Source organism: Pygocentrus nattereri, chromosome 12 (assembly GCF_015220715.1).
Source record: "Pygocentrus nattereri isolate fPygNat1 chromosome 12, fPygNat1.pri, whole genome shotgun sequence".
NCBI classification, from domain to species: Eukaryota; Metazoa; Chordata; class Actinopteri; order Characiformes; family Serrasalmidae; genus Pygocentrus; species Pygocentrus nattereri.
The window spans coordinates 41862642-41877718 of NC_051222.1; the positions used below are offsets into that span (position 1 = coordinate 41862642).

General features: G+C 37.1%; 1 protein-coding gene across 1 annotated transcript in view; it reads right to left on the bottom strand.

Annotated features, from left to right (window-relative positions):
• Positions 1-107: 107 nt before the first annotated feature.
• LOC108414257 (COP1-interactive protein 1-like) overlaps positions 108-15077 on the bottom strand; it is a 58170-nt gene continuing 43200 nt past the window's right edge. The window contains exons 37-46 of the mRNA XM_017687084.2: positions 11038-11127; positions 9470-9559; positions 9021-9110; positions 6299-6361; positions 5465-5527; positions 4942-5067; positions 4783-4854; positions 3416-3487; positions 3285-3314; positions 108-775 (exon numbers count right to left, since the gene is read on the bottom strand). Coding sequence (XP_017542573.1) covers positions 216-775; positions 3285-3314; positions 3416-3487; positions 4783-4854; positions 4942-5067; positions 5465-5527; positions 6299-6361; positions 9021-9110; positions 9470-9559; positions 11038-11127 — 1256 coding nt within the window. The 3' untranslated portion in view covers positions 108-215. The remainder of the gene's footprint in view (positions 776-3284; positions 3315-3415; positions 3488-4782; positions 4855-4941; positions 5068-5464; positions 5528-6298; positions 6362-9020; positions 9111-9469; positions 9560-11037; positions 11128-15077) is intronic.

Below are 15077 nucleotides of genomic sequence, written 5' to 3' on the forward strand. Positions count from 1 at the left end.
CTTGTTTAGTCTGCTGCATCTCTGCACTGGAGCTTTGCTTCAGTTCACAGAAAAATGTAAAATTATATTTGTTTGATGCTTGTAACAAACAACAACCACAACAGAAATGATGCGTCTGAGCACTGACTTTATTTCAGAAAGTACAGCGATAATCGCAATAAACTGGGGCGATTAACTGCCACATCAAGCATTTCAGAGCAGAAGCAGCGTAACGCTCAGTTGGCCTGCAGCCAGGAGATGGACGGAGCCTTGGAGATGGCGATGGAGGGTTCGTCCGCATACTGGTCGGTGCACGTCTCTATGTACGGATACAGTGATTCCGTGAAGACGTTGTTCTGGAAGGTGTAGAGAGGCATCGGGGACTTGGGGCTATAAAAGGCGATCTCTTTCTTACTGAAGTCCACTAGAACCCCAATCGCAGTCGGTCTTTCGGTCATCATGAGGAACGTGTAAGGCTCAGTGAGGGCCAGGTACCTCCCGTCCTTCCTCTTCAGAATGCCCCAGTAACCATTTTGGGGCCCATAGGTCAGTTCGCCTTTCCTCTGAGCCGATTTTCTGGCCACGCCCACCACGAAACAGGCCCGGGTCCCCACTTGGACCTCCCAGTAGATCCTCCCGGTGTCATAGCCTGTTTTCGCCACAGCCGCCAGGGCGGAATCGTAGCGCTTAGGACCATTCAGAACAAGCCGGGGGAAGTCGCCGCCCCTCGCTGACTGTCCGTCGTCGGACAGGTAGAGCCTGCGGTGCGCTGTGTCTGGATCTAACACTGGAGAGACTGGACAAAAGACAGGGTTAGAAAAAAGTTAAAGGAATGTTTTCAAAGCTTCCCACATGCACACCCAAGCCCAGCCGACCAGGCAAGACGGGTGTGAAGTTTGTTTCTTTGGTTTTACAGGTAAGGAGGAGTTTAAGTGTCGAGTCTTGGTGACGAGTGATGGTTAAAGGGAGGGAGAGATCGGCCACAGGCTGGGACAGATGGCAGCAGTAAAGCGGTCCCTGTACCGGACTGTACACTGTTAGGGATAAAGGTCCTGTTCAGGTACATTTTTCGTTCATGAATGTACAAACATTGGCTTCATGCAACAATTTTCTCCAGTCCGATTGAAAACATTCTGATTGCAGGTTAAGATTGAGGTGTTTATTCTCACTCCACTCAACAATCTGATGGGAAATCTTTGTTTACATGCTCACTCCAAGTAATCAGATGCAAAATGATGCGCATGTGTGGAGAGCCACTTAGAGTAAACGTTACCATGACAGCCAGCATCATGTGAGGTCCAGTCAGAGTGAGATGAGCAGCAGTGAGCAGTGATTGTGTTTATAACTGCTTTAAAATGACGTCAGACTCAGGAAAACGTCCTTCACATGTCCTTATTAAAGAAGGCCGAGAGGAAGATGTCGTGCTCTGAGACACATAAGCTGGACGTCCGTCCCGCCGCCGTCTTTTAAAGATCAGAGCATGAACTTCGTCTCCTCTGCAGACCAGTTTCTGCTCCGCCATGTCAAACGGTATAAACTCTCACTGTGACTTTCCGATAGGGAATGTAATCGGATACAGGCGTTTACATGGATATTATTTTTGTATTTAACGGATTATTTACAGGATTACCCACCTCATTTAATCGTATAATAACTGTACTCCAAATGGCCTCAATCAGACTAGACTATTCCGATTGAAGTGTTTATATGGACGTGTTCTATTCTGATCGAGCTATTAGTCAGATTATTAACGGATTATTAGGTTGCATGTAAATGTGGCTACTGTTTTGGGTTTGAATTTTTCTATGTATTCAGATAAGAGGTGATTGATGGATGCTGATATAAGTGACACTGTTTCTAACGGAGCTCGAACTAAACTCGGGTTTTAACGTCAGGTGCAGACCGAATACTTTCCTGCTCGTCTGGACAGCTAAGTATCACAATTAGTTATTAAACAAATAAAAGCTACCAAGAGCAAAAGTGCAGCCAAGTTTAATCTGTGATTCAAGAAATGATTCAGTGAATCATAAAATCTCAAATTTAACCATGACTTGATTCAACTCAAATGTGATTGTTCAAGAAATTATTAAATTAACCATAAAATCTTAAATTTTAACGCAGTTTAATTCATTTCAGTTACTATTCTTCTAGAAACAATTCATTCAATCTCAAAAGGTCAAATTTCACTGCAATTTGATTTGATTCATTTATAGTTCTTTAGGAAATAATTCAGTGAATTACAAAATCTCACATCTGGATATGATTGATTTAGTTGTGAATATTTAGGAAACAATTTAATCAATCATGAGATGTCAAACTAATTTGTGATTATTTTAAATACATTTCAATTGATCATGAAATGTCAAATTTAACTACTACTTGATTCAGTTCAAATATGATCATCGTTTATGAAATGATTCAGTGAATCAGGATATCTTGCATTTTACCACAGCTACATTCAATTCACTTAATGTTGTTTTAGAAATTACTTGGCAAATCATAAAAAGGCAGATTTAACTACGATTGCTTTGATTCAATTTTGATTCAAAATCTCAAACTTACCTGGTTTGGTTTGGTTGAATTATGAATCTTTAGGAATCAGTTCATTTATATATATGGAATCCGAAGTTTAACCACAACTTGTTTACATTAAAATATGACTGTTTAATTGAAATTTGAAATTATAGCCAATTATAGTCTGAGGATCATAACAAAACAGATTCGTCGAGAATCGGTTGAGTAATAAGGAAGTTGTTGCCGATTTAATCCTGAGACTCATCGTCTCTCAATAAACCTTTATTTGTTTACAAGCAAATCTTGACCTCTCCAAGTTGGCCTGGGAGCAGCTTGGGGTCCCCGGGAATGAGCTGGAGGACGTTGCGGGGGAGCAGAGTCGTCTGGGATTCTCTGCTCTCCCAACTGCTACCGCGACTCTAACTGGACTACCTGATGATGATGACGATGATGAGACAAAAAAATTTCATAAAGCAACGGAAGTACCAGCTGCATTCTGAGCGTTCCAGCAGGGGGCGCAGTGTTGTACTGCCGGCACGTTCCTCAACTCAGTCTAACGCAAAGACGACTTACATAAACAAACATATGATAGGCTATCATCTTTCCGTTAAGGTAAAGCAGCTCACTCTCCTCTACTGTTCACGTTTAGCTGTTGAGGCTGTCGGAATAACAGTTGATCCTCTTGGGTTTGCCCTCTAGCGCCCCCTTCAGGACTGAGTGTTTTAACCGCCACAGTAGCATGAGAGCGCACACTGTGATGAAACTGTGATGTGAACTATAAACAGACTCACCCACAGTGATGGGAGGGACCTTGCCTTGATCTGTTCAGGTGAAAAACAGAAGAAGAAGCAGGATTAGTCGCTAAACCTCAGTGCTCAGTGCTAAAACGGCATTAAAGTCAAAGATTCAAACATGTTCTCACTTTCCAGCTCCTCCAGTTTGGCGTTCGTCTGCATAAGCTCCTCCTTCAGGCGATCGTTCTCCGATGACACGTCTGACGAGAACACGGAGAGACGAGAGTTAAACACAGGTCTGCAGGGCCGTAAATATCAGAATGATTCAGTTTGATTCAACTGTGATTCAAGGAATCGTTAAATCACAAATAAACAGTTAGATTCAGTTCAATTATGATTCTTTGTGAGGCAAATAAATTAATCAGTTATGATTCTTGGAGAAGCAATTACATTTTTGCCATGATTTGATTTGATTCCATTACAGTTCTGAAGGAAATGATTCAGTGAATCATAAAATCTCAAATTTAACCACAGTTTGATTGAATTCAAATGTGAATAAGAAATGATTCAATGAATCACGAAAACTTAAATTCTAACCTTGTTTAATTCAATTCAGTTATTATTCTTTTAGAAACAATGAATTAAATCACAAAAGGTAAAATTTAATTATAATTTGATTTGGTTCAATTATGAATCTTTTGGAAACTAATTGATTCAGTTCAAATGTGACATGCATTTATGAAAGGATTCACTGGATCATGAAATATTACATTTTACTTTAGACTGTTTCAATTTAGTTACTATTCCTTTAGAGAAGACTTGACATATAATGAACGGCCAAATTTGATTTGTTTGGATTCAATTTTGATTCAAAATCACAAATTTAACTGCTTTGATTTAATTTGATTTAGAATCATGAAATCTTTAAACCACAACTTCATGAATTCAAATATGACTGTTTATGAAATGATTTAATGAAATGTCAAGAGTCACTATAATTTGTTTTGATTTGATTACAATTCTTTAAGAAATGATTCAATGAATCACGAAATCTCAAATTTACCTGATTTGATTTGATTCAGTTATTAAATTTCAGGAAAGAACTGAATCATGAATTCTCAAATTTAGTCATGATTTAATTTGATTAAACTGCAATTCTTTTAGAAGTGATTCAAGGACTCATCAAATATCAAATGTATTGACCAGTTGATTTGATTCAGCCAAGGTCATTTCCTAAATGGTTTAGGTGCTGAAAGAGTTCTGCTGGAGAACCTTTATTTATCTGGGACTAACCGATCTGTGTAGATTCATAGAGCTCTTAAGAATCAGAATCAAAAATCAAACTGAATCTCCACCTCTGTAGGGGGCGACACTGAGATGACCAGTATCTTTCCAGAGCCACTGATTCCACGTTCAGTGGAACGTTACTGGAGACACATGAAGAACCGAAGCCTAACCTCAGTGCTCCGCTCAACACAATCAGGTGTGCTGGAATGTGACTGACCTCAGCGCCGCCCCCTACTGACCAGCTACAATGTTCAAACCGTTTTCTCACTTTGCAGTTCCTCCAGTCTGTGTTTGATCTCTGTCACCTGATTCCTCAGCAGCTCGTTCTCCTTCAGCGCAACTACAAAATCCACAACATCATTTGTTTTATTCCATGACTTAAATAATAATGTTCAGTGTTTCCGTCAGTAGAACCAGGTTTAAATACCGCCTTGTTCCTGGTCCTTCTTGTGGAGCTTGTTATTCAGGTCGGTGATAGTCGCTTCTTTATTCTTCACATCCTGCTCTGCTTGGGTCAGCTTGTCCTGTTTCCTGACCAGATCCTCATTTAGAGCTGGAGAACAGACCCAGTGATCAATACCGACTGGCCACTTTATTAGAAACACCTACCTTGTGCTTCCACTAACTGGCCACTTTATTAGAAACACCCACCCTGTGTTTCCAATAACTGGCCACTTTATTAGAAACACCCAACTTGTGCTTCCACTCACTGGCCACTTTATTAGAAACACCCACCCTGTGCTTCCACTCACTGGCTACTTTATTAGAAACACCCACCCTGTGCTTCCACTCACTGGCCACTTTATTAGAAACACCCACCTTGTGCTTCCACTAACTGGCCACTTTATTAGAAACACCCACCCTGTGCTTCCACTCACTGGCCACTTTATTAGAAACACCCACCCTGTGCTTCCACTCACTGGCCAAGTCAAGAGATATACATATTATACCTGCAGTTTGGTCTTGAAGTTCGGCCACTTTCTTGTCCCTGTTCTTCACCTGCTCTTGAAGGCCTGTATGGGGGATCACAAACAAACAGATTTAAAAGCTGCAGTGAGTTACAGTAGATGGCATGAGTAGATTACAGTAGATAAATGAGGCTGATGCCAAAGTCTGAAATGTTCCATGTACATATCTTCTGAGAAGATACATGAACATTTTACCACTTTCACTATTTATTTTTTTTCCATTTTATTTTTTATAATAGAAATAGGGACTAGAACAAAACGTCTGACTGAAATCGATCGTTTTTCAAAGCAAATATCTGAAGATGCTACATCTGTGAAATGTATTCAATTCGATTTTTTGCTCAACGATCATTAGAAACACACACCTTACACTTCCAGTGGCCACTTTATTAGAAACACCTACTTTGCACTTTCACTAAGTGGCCACTTTATTAGAAACACCCACCTTGTGCTTCCACTAAGTGGCCACTTTATTAGAAACACCCACCTTGCACTTCCACTAAGTGGCCACTTTATTAGAAACACCCACCTTGTGCTTCCACTAACTGGCCAAGAACCACAACTAAACATCTGACTGATATCGATCGTTTTTTAAAGCAAATATCTGCCAACTCTACATCTCTGAAATGTATTCAATTAGATTTTTTGCTAAACTATCACTTAAATTATAATATGATATAATATCATATAATGTATAATATGAAACACATATGTGAGAGGTGCCTGTGATGGTCAGTCACAGCCAAGTCAGGACACGTGTTCCACTACAATTTAGTTTATAGATAAGTTCAGTGACCTGAAGGCCAAACGTCTTACCTGCAATACTGTTCTTCAGATCTGAAACATCCTTCTCTTTGCCCCCCAGCTGCTCTTTAAGATCTGTATGAAAAATAAGAAACAGGTTTCTCTTTGTATCACTGATGAGTAAACTCTGTTTGACCTGTGTTAAATCGAAAATGTTACAAAAACAAAATACAATATTTGATGTTTTATCTTGTGAACCATGTTTATGTTTATATATATATATATATATATATATATATATATATATATATATATATATATATATATATATATATATATGTGTGTGTGTGTGTGTGTGTGTGTGTGTGTGTGTAAATTGCTGCTGTCAGAACAAAACCTCGTATCTCCAAAATGGTAACTTTAAAAAAAACCTACTTTACTTTTAATGCAAATCAAAGGAACCAGATTTTTTACATTTTGGGTCATTTCTGTTTGTCCATACATTGTGAAATGTAAAAAAGATGTATTTTGTCAAAAACTGAAAAATGACTGACAGCAGCGATGTGCTCATTCCTAGTTTAAAGACTGCAACACATTCCAAAGAAGTTGGGACAGGAGCATGTTTACCTCTGTGTTACATCACTTTCCTTTATACAGCACTTAATGATCATCTGAGGACTGAAGACACAAACTGGTCCAGTTTTAAAGTGAATTTTTTGTTATTTTTCTCTTATAATCATCTTCAGCTGTTTAATCATACAGAGCCTTCGTTGTCTTATTCCGAGCTTAATGATGTGCTCATGTTTTCAATAGGAGACAGACAGGTCAGTCTAGAACCTGCACTCTCTGATTCTGGTGCCATGCAGAATGTTTTTTGGACTTGTCATGCTGAAATGTTGAACCATGGACTTCCCTGAAAAAGTCGGAGTCTAAAGGGCACACAGGTTATGCGTTATGCACAGTATGCGTTCAGATGCCGGATTTTAAACTTTCAGGCTGGTAACAATCTGCATGGTCCTGGAGAACACAGCATCTATTTTTTCCATAAACAATCTAAAAGTTTGACTCCGCTGAGCAGCAATGGACTTCAGATGAGCTTGAGCCCAGAGAAGTTGGCAGTGTTTCTGGATGTTGTTGAAATGTGACTTTGTGACACTGTGAATGGGACAGTGTTAACCTGCCTGTGTGGATGCAGTGACGGACGGTGTTTATTGAAGTCCATGTGGTGATATCATCACAGAAGCATGCTGGCTTTTAATGCAGTGCTATCTGAGAAGTCAAAGGTCAGTTGTTTAGACTAGGATTAAGATTAAGAGACCCTTATTAGTCCCACAACGGGGAAATTTCACGTCTGCATTTAACCCGTCCGTGCAGTGAAACACCCACACTAGTAAACACACACATTAGTGGGCAGTGAGCACACTTGCCCAGAGCGGTGGGCAGCCCTATCCACGGCGCCCGGGGTCCAGTTGGGGGTTAGGTGCCTTGCTCAAGGTCACCTCAGTCATGGACTGTTGGTGTCGAACCAGCAACCTTCCGGTCACAAGGCTAGTTCCCTAACCTCCAGGCTGGTTCCCTAACCTTTAGGCCTTTTCCTTTATGAACAGAGATTTCTCCAGATTCCCTGAATCTTTTGATGATTTGCCTTGTAGAAGATGGAATTCCTTGCAATCCTTCATTGAGGAACGTTACTTTAAACAGGTGGATTGTTCACTGGCGCATTTTTAGGCAGAGAGCTGAGCCACTAGCCATCCTCGTTCAGAAAGGACTCCGCCTTTCCTGGATGCTCAGTTCACTCCCAAGTGTTTTTTTTAACACTTCACTATGTTCCAAGTCCTAAATAGCTTTTTTGGAACATGTTGCAGGCATCAATTTCAGAACTAATGTATATGTACAAAAAACAATGAAGCTGATAAGATAAAACATTAAATATCTTGTGTTTTATCTACTTTCCCAACTCTTTTGGAAGTGGGTTTGTACAATGTAAAAGCTGCAAGTCTAATTATAGTTAATGGAATTTTTGGCTCGTTAGGGTTAGGGTTTCAGTTTAAAAATGAATTTCTTCACTTTTATGTTTATTGTTTTAATCATGTTTTAATCATATTAATTTCCATTCTCCTTTATTTTACGTTACTTTTTCAATTTTAATTTGAATTATCTTTGTATTTTTTCATTTGTAAAGCACTTTGAATGTGTGCAGTATTTGAAAGGTGTTATATAAATAAACTTGCCTTGCATTACGGAGTTTCTGGGTCGTTACTGACCCTGACCCTTCTATCATGGCAGAGGAAAGAATGGCAGTGGACGATGCCTAATTCTTAGTTTTTTTAAGTGCAGCTAACGCTTAGATTGGGCCGTAGAAATATGTTTGGTCAATCAATCGAGTCTCACATTTTTACAGTTTCTTGGAAAGCTACAAGAATAGTGTCTGCTTGCTAGCTAGCTAATGTTAGCAGGTTGCACATCTTCAACATTTCTGAATTAAAATACTTCATTTTTACTTTTTTAACTAATGGACATGAACATTTCAATGAAAATGCAATGAAGATAGCAAAGTAGACCAGAGCAGCTGACTTATTTCACCAACTAGCAAATTGTCCAGGTTTTCAACGTATTTGAACACAAAGACTTAGTTACAACTTCTGGAACTGCTGGCTGCATTACGTCCATTTTCAATGGCATATAATGATAATTAAGCACTAAACCTCCACAGACATTGTAAACTAACCGAAAACAAAACAGGTTAGGCTAGCTAACTGTGACAACAAACACGGCTCTACAGGAGTGACCGTACCGTCGATCTGTTTCTGCATGGATTGTTTGACATTTTCTTGTCGTTTTGCTGCTTCTTTCAGCTGTTCCCCCAAATCAGCCGCTTGCTTAACTGCAACAGAGAAACAAACACATTAACATCAGCATCCTAACACCACACAGGGACTTTTATTTTGCCTGTTCGATTCTACCATATTTCTGATATCAATGTAAATGGTGAAAACAGTCCTACTACAACAGAATAACTCCTAATAATCATAAGAATTATATTACTACTACCACAACTGCCATTAATAATAATAATAATAATAATAATTAAGATGAAGAAAGGACAGAGAAGAGGACTGAAACGGGGTGAAAAAGGATGAACAGAGGAAAACATTCAACATAATACATAAAGAAACAGAGAAATTATGCAATTATCATGTAGTTTACTGGTCAAAAAAAGTAAAACATATTCTGTTCTCTTACTCAATTCTGCATTCTCTGCATCTTTCTCCTTCAGCTTGTCTGCGCTGAGCCCCAGATCCTTATTCAACTCTGTAATCTTCTTCTGCAGCTCTAACAGAAAACAAAAACAACAACATGAGCTCAACAGTTTACTAGATTTCTGATTAATACAGGTCCCACATCGCGCCCGTGCATTAAATCCTCTGTTTCTACGTCTGTTAATGCATCTGTTCCTCTGAGGTTTGCGTCTGAGTCGAGTCTCTGAGGTGAGAATCTGAGTCGAGTCTCTGAGGTGAGAATCTGAGTCGAGTCTCTGAGGTGAGAATCTGAGTCGAGTCTCTGAGGTGAGAATCTGAGTCGAGTCTCTGAGGTGAGAATCTGAGTCAAGTCTCTGAGGTGAGAATCTGAGTAACTCTGAAGTGAGAGTCTGAGTTGAGTCTCGAGTCTCAGAGATGAGAGTCCAAGTTGAGACTTAAGTTTCTGAGATGACTGTCTGAGCTGAGTCTCTGAGGTAAGAGTCTGAGTTGTGTCTGGAGTCAATGAGGTTCGAGAGTTGGAGTTGACTCTGGAGTCTCTGAGGTGAGAATCTGAGTCGAGACTCATCGAGAACTTGAACCACCACAATTCATTTTCTTACTATTATTCACAATAAAATTGTGAATTTCTGTTTTTTTGTTATTGTGTCAGTTTCATATCTTCACTTATAATACAATTTGTATTTTCTATTGGTTAGTTTTTTATATTAAATTAATTTTAAATGAATTTATAATACATTTGGATGCTCTGTTGATTTATTTTTATCTTTTCGATTTTATTTTTCTATTGGTTTGTTTTTATTATTGTGTTAGTTTTAATACTTTTATGTATATGAAACTTGCATTTTCTTTGGTTTTTATTTTGATTAGGTTTTTATTATAAAATTAGTACATTTCATACCTTCAATTCTAATAAAATTAGGATTTATCTACTGATTTATTTTTAAGCTTTATGTCAATTTTATTTGTTTTTTCATAATACATTTTTGAATTTTCTACTGGTGTTTTTTTATTATTGTATAAATTTTAATAACTTTTTTTTAAATAGAATTTTTTGTTGGTTCATTTTATATTATTATGTCCATTTTAAAATTTGTTTTAGTTAATTTTTTTCATAATAGATTTTTGATTTTCTATTGGTTTGTGTTTTATTAGTGTGTCAATTTTAAATTTTATTTATGTTATAATTAGTACATTTAATTTCTTTAGTTATAATAAAATTTGGATTTTCTTTCATTTTTTATTATGTCAATTAAATAAATCATAAAAAATTTTAGATTTTCTATTGGTTTGCTTTTCATTATTTATTCATAATAAAATCAGATTTTTTTTTATTGTTTGCTTTTTTATTCTTATTATTATTATATGCCACTGTCATACTTACGTTGGTAATAAAATTCTATAGTTCTGGTAAAAATCAACAGTGACCAAAAGACAAATTAAGTGATCAGATTTGTCAGTCATGATTTTATCGTTTTAAAAGATTTCAGATTTGTGCTCAGAAACGTACGGATTAAAGGACGTGTGGTCTTCTCTTTCAGCCCGGTCACTCACCTCTAACGTCAGCATCTCTGGATTTCTTCAGGTTGTCCACTTCCTGCTCTTTAGCTCCCAAATCCCTCCGAAGCTGCTCCACCTGTTTCTCTGTGCGGTTAGAAAAACACTGAGGTCACTTTCTGTCCATTCTTAGAAAATATTTCAGTGTAAGTATGAAATTTCTGATCTTATTAGGATTTTGTGAGTCACTGATTTGATGACCTGAGACTTGACAAAATTGAGAAAGACTTGCAACTAAACTTTGACCCGAACACTAATGACTCGACTTTGACTGAAACACCAGTCACACAGACTTTGACCTGACCACCAGTTACTCAGACTTTGACTCAAGCACCAATAACCTGACTTTGACTTAAACACCAATGACTGTGACTTTTACTCAGAGAACAATGACTCGACTTTGACTTGAACACCAATGAAACAGACTTTGACTCAAAGACCAATGACTGACTTTGACTTAAAATCCAATGACTCGACTTTGACTTGAACACCAATTAAACAGACTTTGACTCAAAGAGCAATGACTCGACTTTGACATGAACACCAATTAAACAGACTTTGACTCAAAGACCAATGACTTGAACATCAATTAAACAGACTTTGACTTCAATACAAATGACAGACTTTGACTCAAACACCAATCACTTTAACTTTTACTCAAACAACAATGACTCGACTTTGACTTGAACACCAATGAAACAGACTTTGACTTCAATACAAATGACAGACTTTGACTCAAACACCAATGACTAACTTTTACTCAAACAACAATGACTCGACTTTGACTTGAACACCAATTAAACAGACTTTGACTCAAACACCAATGACTTGACTTGACTTTGACTTGAACACCAATTAAACAAACTTTGACTCAAATACCAATAACTCGACTTTGACTTGAACACCAATGAAACAGACTTTGACTTCAATACAAATGACAGACTTTGACTCAAACACCAATGACTAACTTTTACTCAAACAACAATGACTCGACTTTGACTTGAACACCAATGAAACAGACTTTGACTTCAATACAAATGACAGACTTTGACTCAAACACCAATGACTCGACTTTGACTTGAACACCAATTAAACAGACTTTGACTCAAACACCAATGACTTTTTTTTTATTTTTTATTTTTTTATTTATTTATTTAACAGGGACAGTGCACATTAATCAACATCAATGTAAATGTGCCAGAGTTAGCTAAAAAGCTAATTTTCATCCGTAGTCCCTAGGCAGGTTGTTCTGGGCGGCCAGTGTCAACAGCTCAATGACGTTTACAAAACACCACCCCATATACATATATACATACATACACATACATACACATATACAAACACATAAAATATACATAGTTATCGGTGATTACAGATTTGGTTAGCTTTCAACCATGTCTTCAATTTATATTTAAAAATCAGATAATTTGTGCATGTTCGTAGCTCAGTTGGTAGACTATTCCAGTACTGGCTGGCTCTAATGGAAAAGACTGTTTGTCCAAACTTACTCCGTCTATATTGTACAATACAGTCCCCTCTAGTAAATGCTCTTGTTACCATACTACCCCTACTATCTTTTTGTTTTATAAACTGTCTCAATGGTGGAGGAGCAAGCCCATATAAAATCTTAAACATGAGACAGGCATCCAAGAGATGTTTAAAACTATCAAAACTGAGCAAGTTATACTTTTGTACTATATGACAATGATGATAACTATTAGGCTTCCTGTCTAGTATCTTTAGTGCTTGTTTATAAAGAGATTCAATAGGTTTCAAAATTGACAAACTTGTTTGTGACCAGCTTGTGAAACAATACGTTATATGGGAGACAATCATAGCATGCATAAAAAGTTTGGCTGCCTCTGTTGTTAGATACGGTCTTATGTGCCTGAAATTTGCCAAATTCAATTTAACAGTATTTATCACTTTTTTAACTTGATTTTTAAATGACAAGTTTGAATCTAGAATGATTCCAAGATATTTGGTATCAGATACTAGCTTTAGCTTTTCTCCCCTAACCAGCACATCAGCTTGAATCATTTCTGTCAATTTCTGTGAAAAAAACATGCAAACAGTTTTGTTTATGTTTAAATATAAACATGAACTAGATAGCCAATCAGATATTAAGACCATAGCTGCAGTTAACTCACTTGCAGCTTGCTGTTTGTTTTTAGCATGCACATAAAGAACAGTGTCATCAGCATACATCTGTATATTTACAGATGAGCAAACCGACGGCAGGTCATTAATGTATAAGCTAAATAAAATAGGGCCCAACACTGATCCTTGTGGAACACCAGTATTACAGCTTAAATATGTAGACTGAGTTTTACCAATGCGTACCCTTTGCTTCCTGTTTGATATATATGAGTTCATCCATTTAACAGAGTCAATAGAGAAATTAAAACAAGATAATTTAGACAAGAGTACCTTGTGATTTACAGTGTCAAATGCTCGTTTTAAATCCAAAAATACTGCTCCTATTACTCCACCTTTGTCTAGTTTTGATTTTACGCCTTCGAGAAAATAGCAAATAGCTGTTTCGGTTGAATGGTTAGAACGAAATCCAAACTGCATTGAATGTAGAGGAGTATAACTCTTATTCAGGTGAGCTGTCAACTGCTGTACCACCCACTTCTCAGCCACCTTGGAAACCGCAGGTAGAATACTAATAGGTCTATAATTTTCTACAACTGTTCGATCACCTGCCTTAAAAATGGGTGTTATGACAGCCGACTTCCATGCACTTGGAAAAATTCCTTGCCTAATTGAGTGATTAATCAATTTAGCAATTGGACTAGCCAGGATACCCTTGTGTAGTTTTAAAAATGTCGTGTCCAAACCATAAACATCCTTTGCTTTAGAGTCTCTTAACGAATTTATAATGTTTAATACTGCAGATTCTGTTGTTTCCATTATTCTAAAAATTGGTATATCATCATCAATGATTGTAGATATTATAGTCTTAGAGGAAAAACTCTGGGTTAACTGCTCAATTGAATTTATAAAAAAGTTATTAAAGGTATTTGCTATCATATCATGATCCTGAATTAAGGTTCCATTTACTTTGAGTTCATATTCCTTTGTTCTCTGATCATTATTCCTTCCAGTTAATTTATTAAGATTCTGCCAAATCATCTTCCCATTTCCCCTTGCATTATCGATTATTTTAATAAAAAACTCAGCTTTAGCCTTCCTTATATTCCTTACTACCTTATTTCTCAAAGATGTAAAGATAAGTCTGTCATTATTTAGACCCGTTTTCAATGTTCTTTTTAGTGCAAAATCTCGCTCTTTCATTTGTTGCAAGAGGGCATCATTAAGCCATGGTAAAGTCTCCCTTTGCCTAGGTTTGGACTGTACCTTCCTAGTAAAAGAAGACATCACTTTATTGATGGTTGACAAGAAGATGTCACAATTGTCATCAATGTCTTTACAGGACAAAATATTAAGCCAGTCAATTTGTTTTAAGGCATTTTCAAGATTATGCATTTCACTTTTTGGGATTTTCTGATAATAATGTTTTGGTTTAATAATGTTTTTGAAACGTTTTTTGGTTAATTTCCTTACCACTAATATAAAATTATGGTCAGATAAACCTGTTAACAAATTGGAAGATTTAGTTATTCTCTCTTGTCTATTTGTAAACATTAAGTCAATTTGCGTCTGAGAACATTTAGTTACCCTTGTTGGTCCTTGTACAAGCTGCGTAAGACTGAATTTATCTGTTATCTCCTTAAGTCTTTTCCTATCCTGTTTATTCTCCCAGTTGATGTTAAAATCACCCATAAGTATTAGCTCTTTCTTTTCATCGCATTCTTTAAGAATGCTATAAAGATGTTCGTAAAATAAGCTATTAGATGATGGTGGTCGATATAAGCAGATAACAATGAAGGACATTTCTGGAGACAATGAAACATTCAGCCCAATACATTCTATATCCATTTCATGCGACCATTCAATAAGGCTGCATTTAATTGTCTCTTTAACGTAGATTAACAATCCTCCACCCCTACCCTCATTTCGATCCTTCCTAA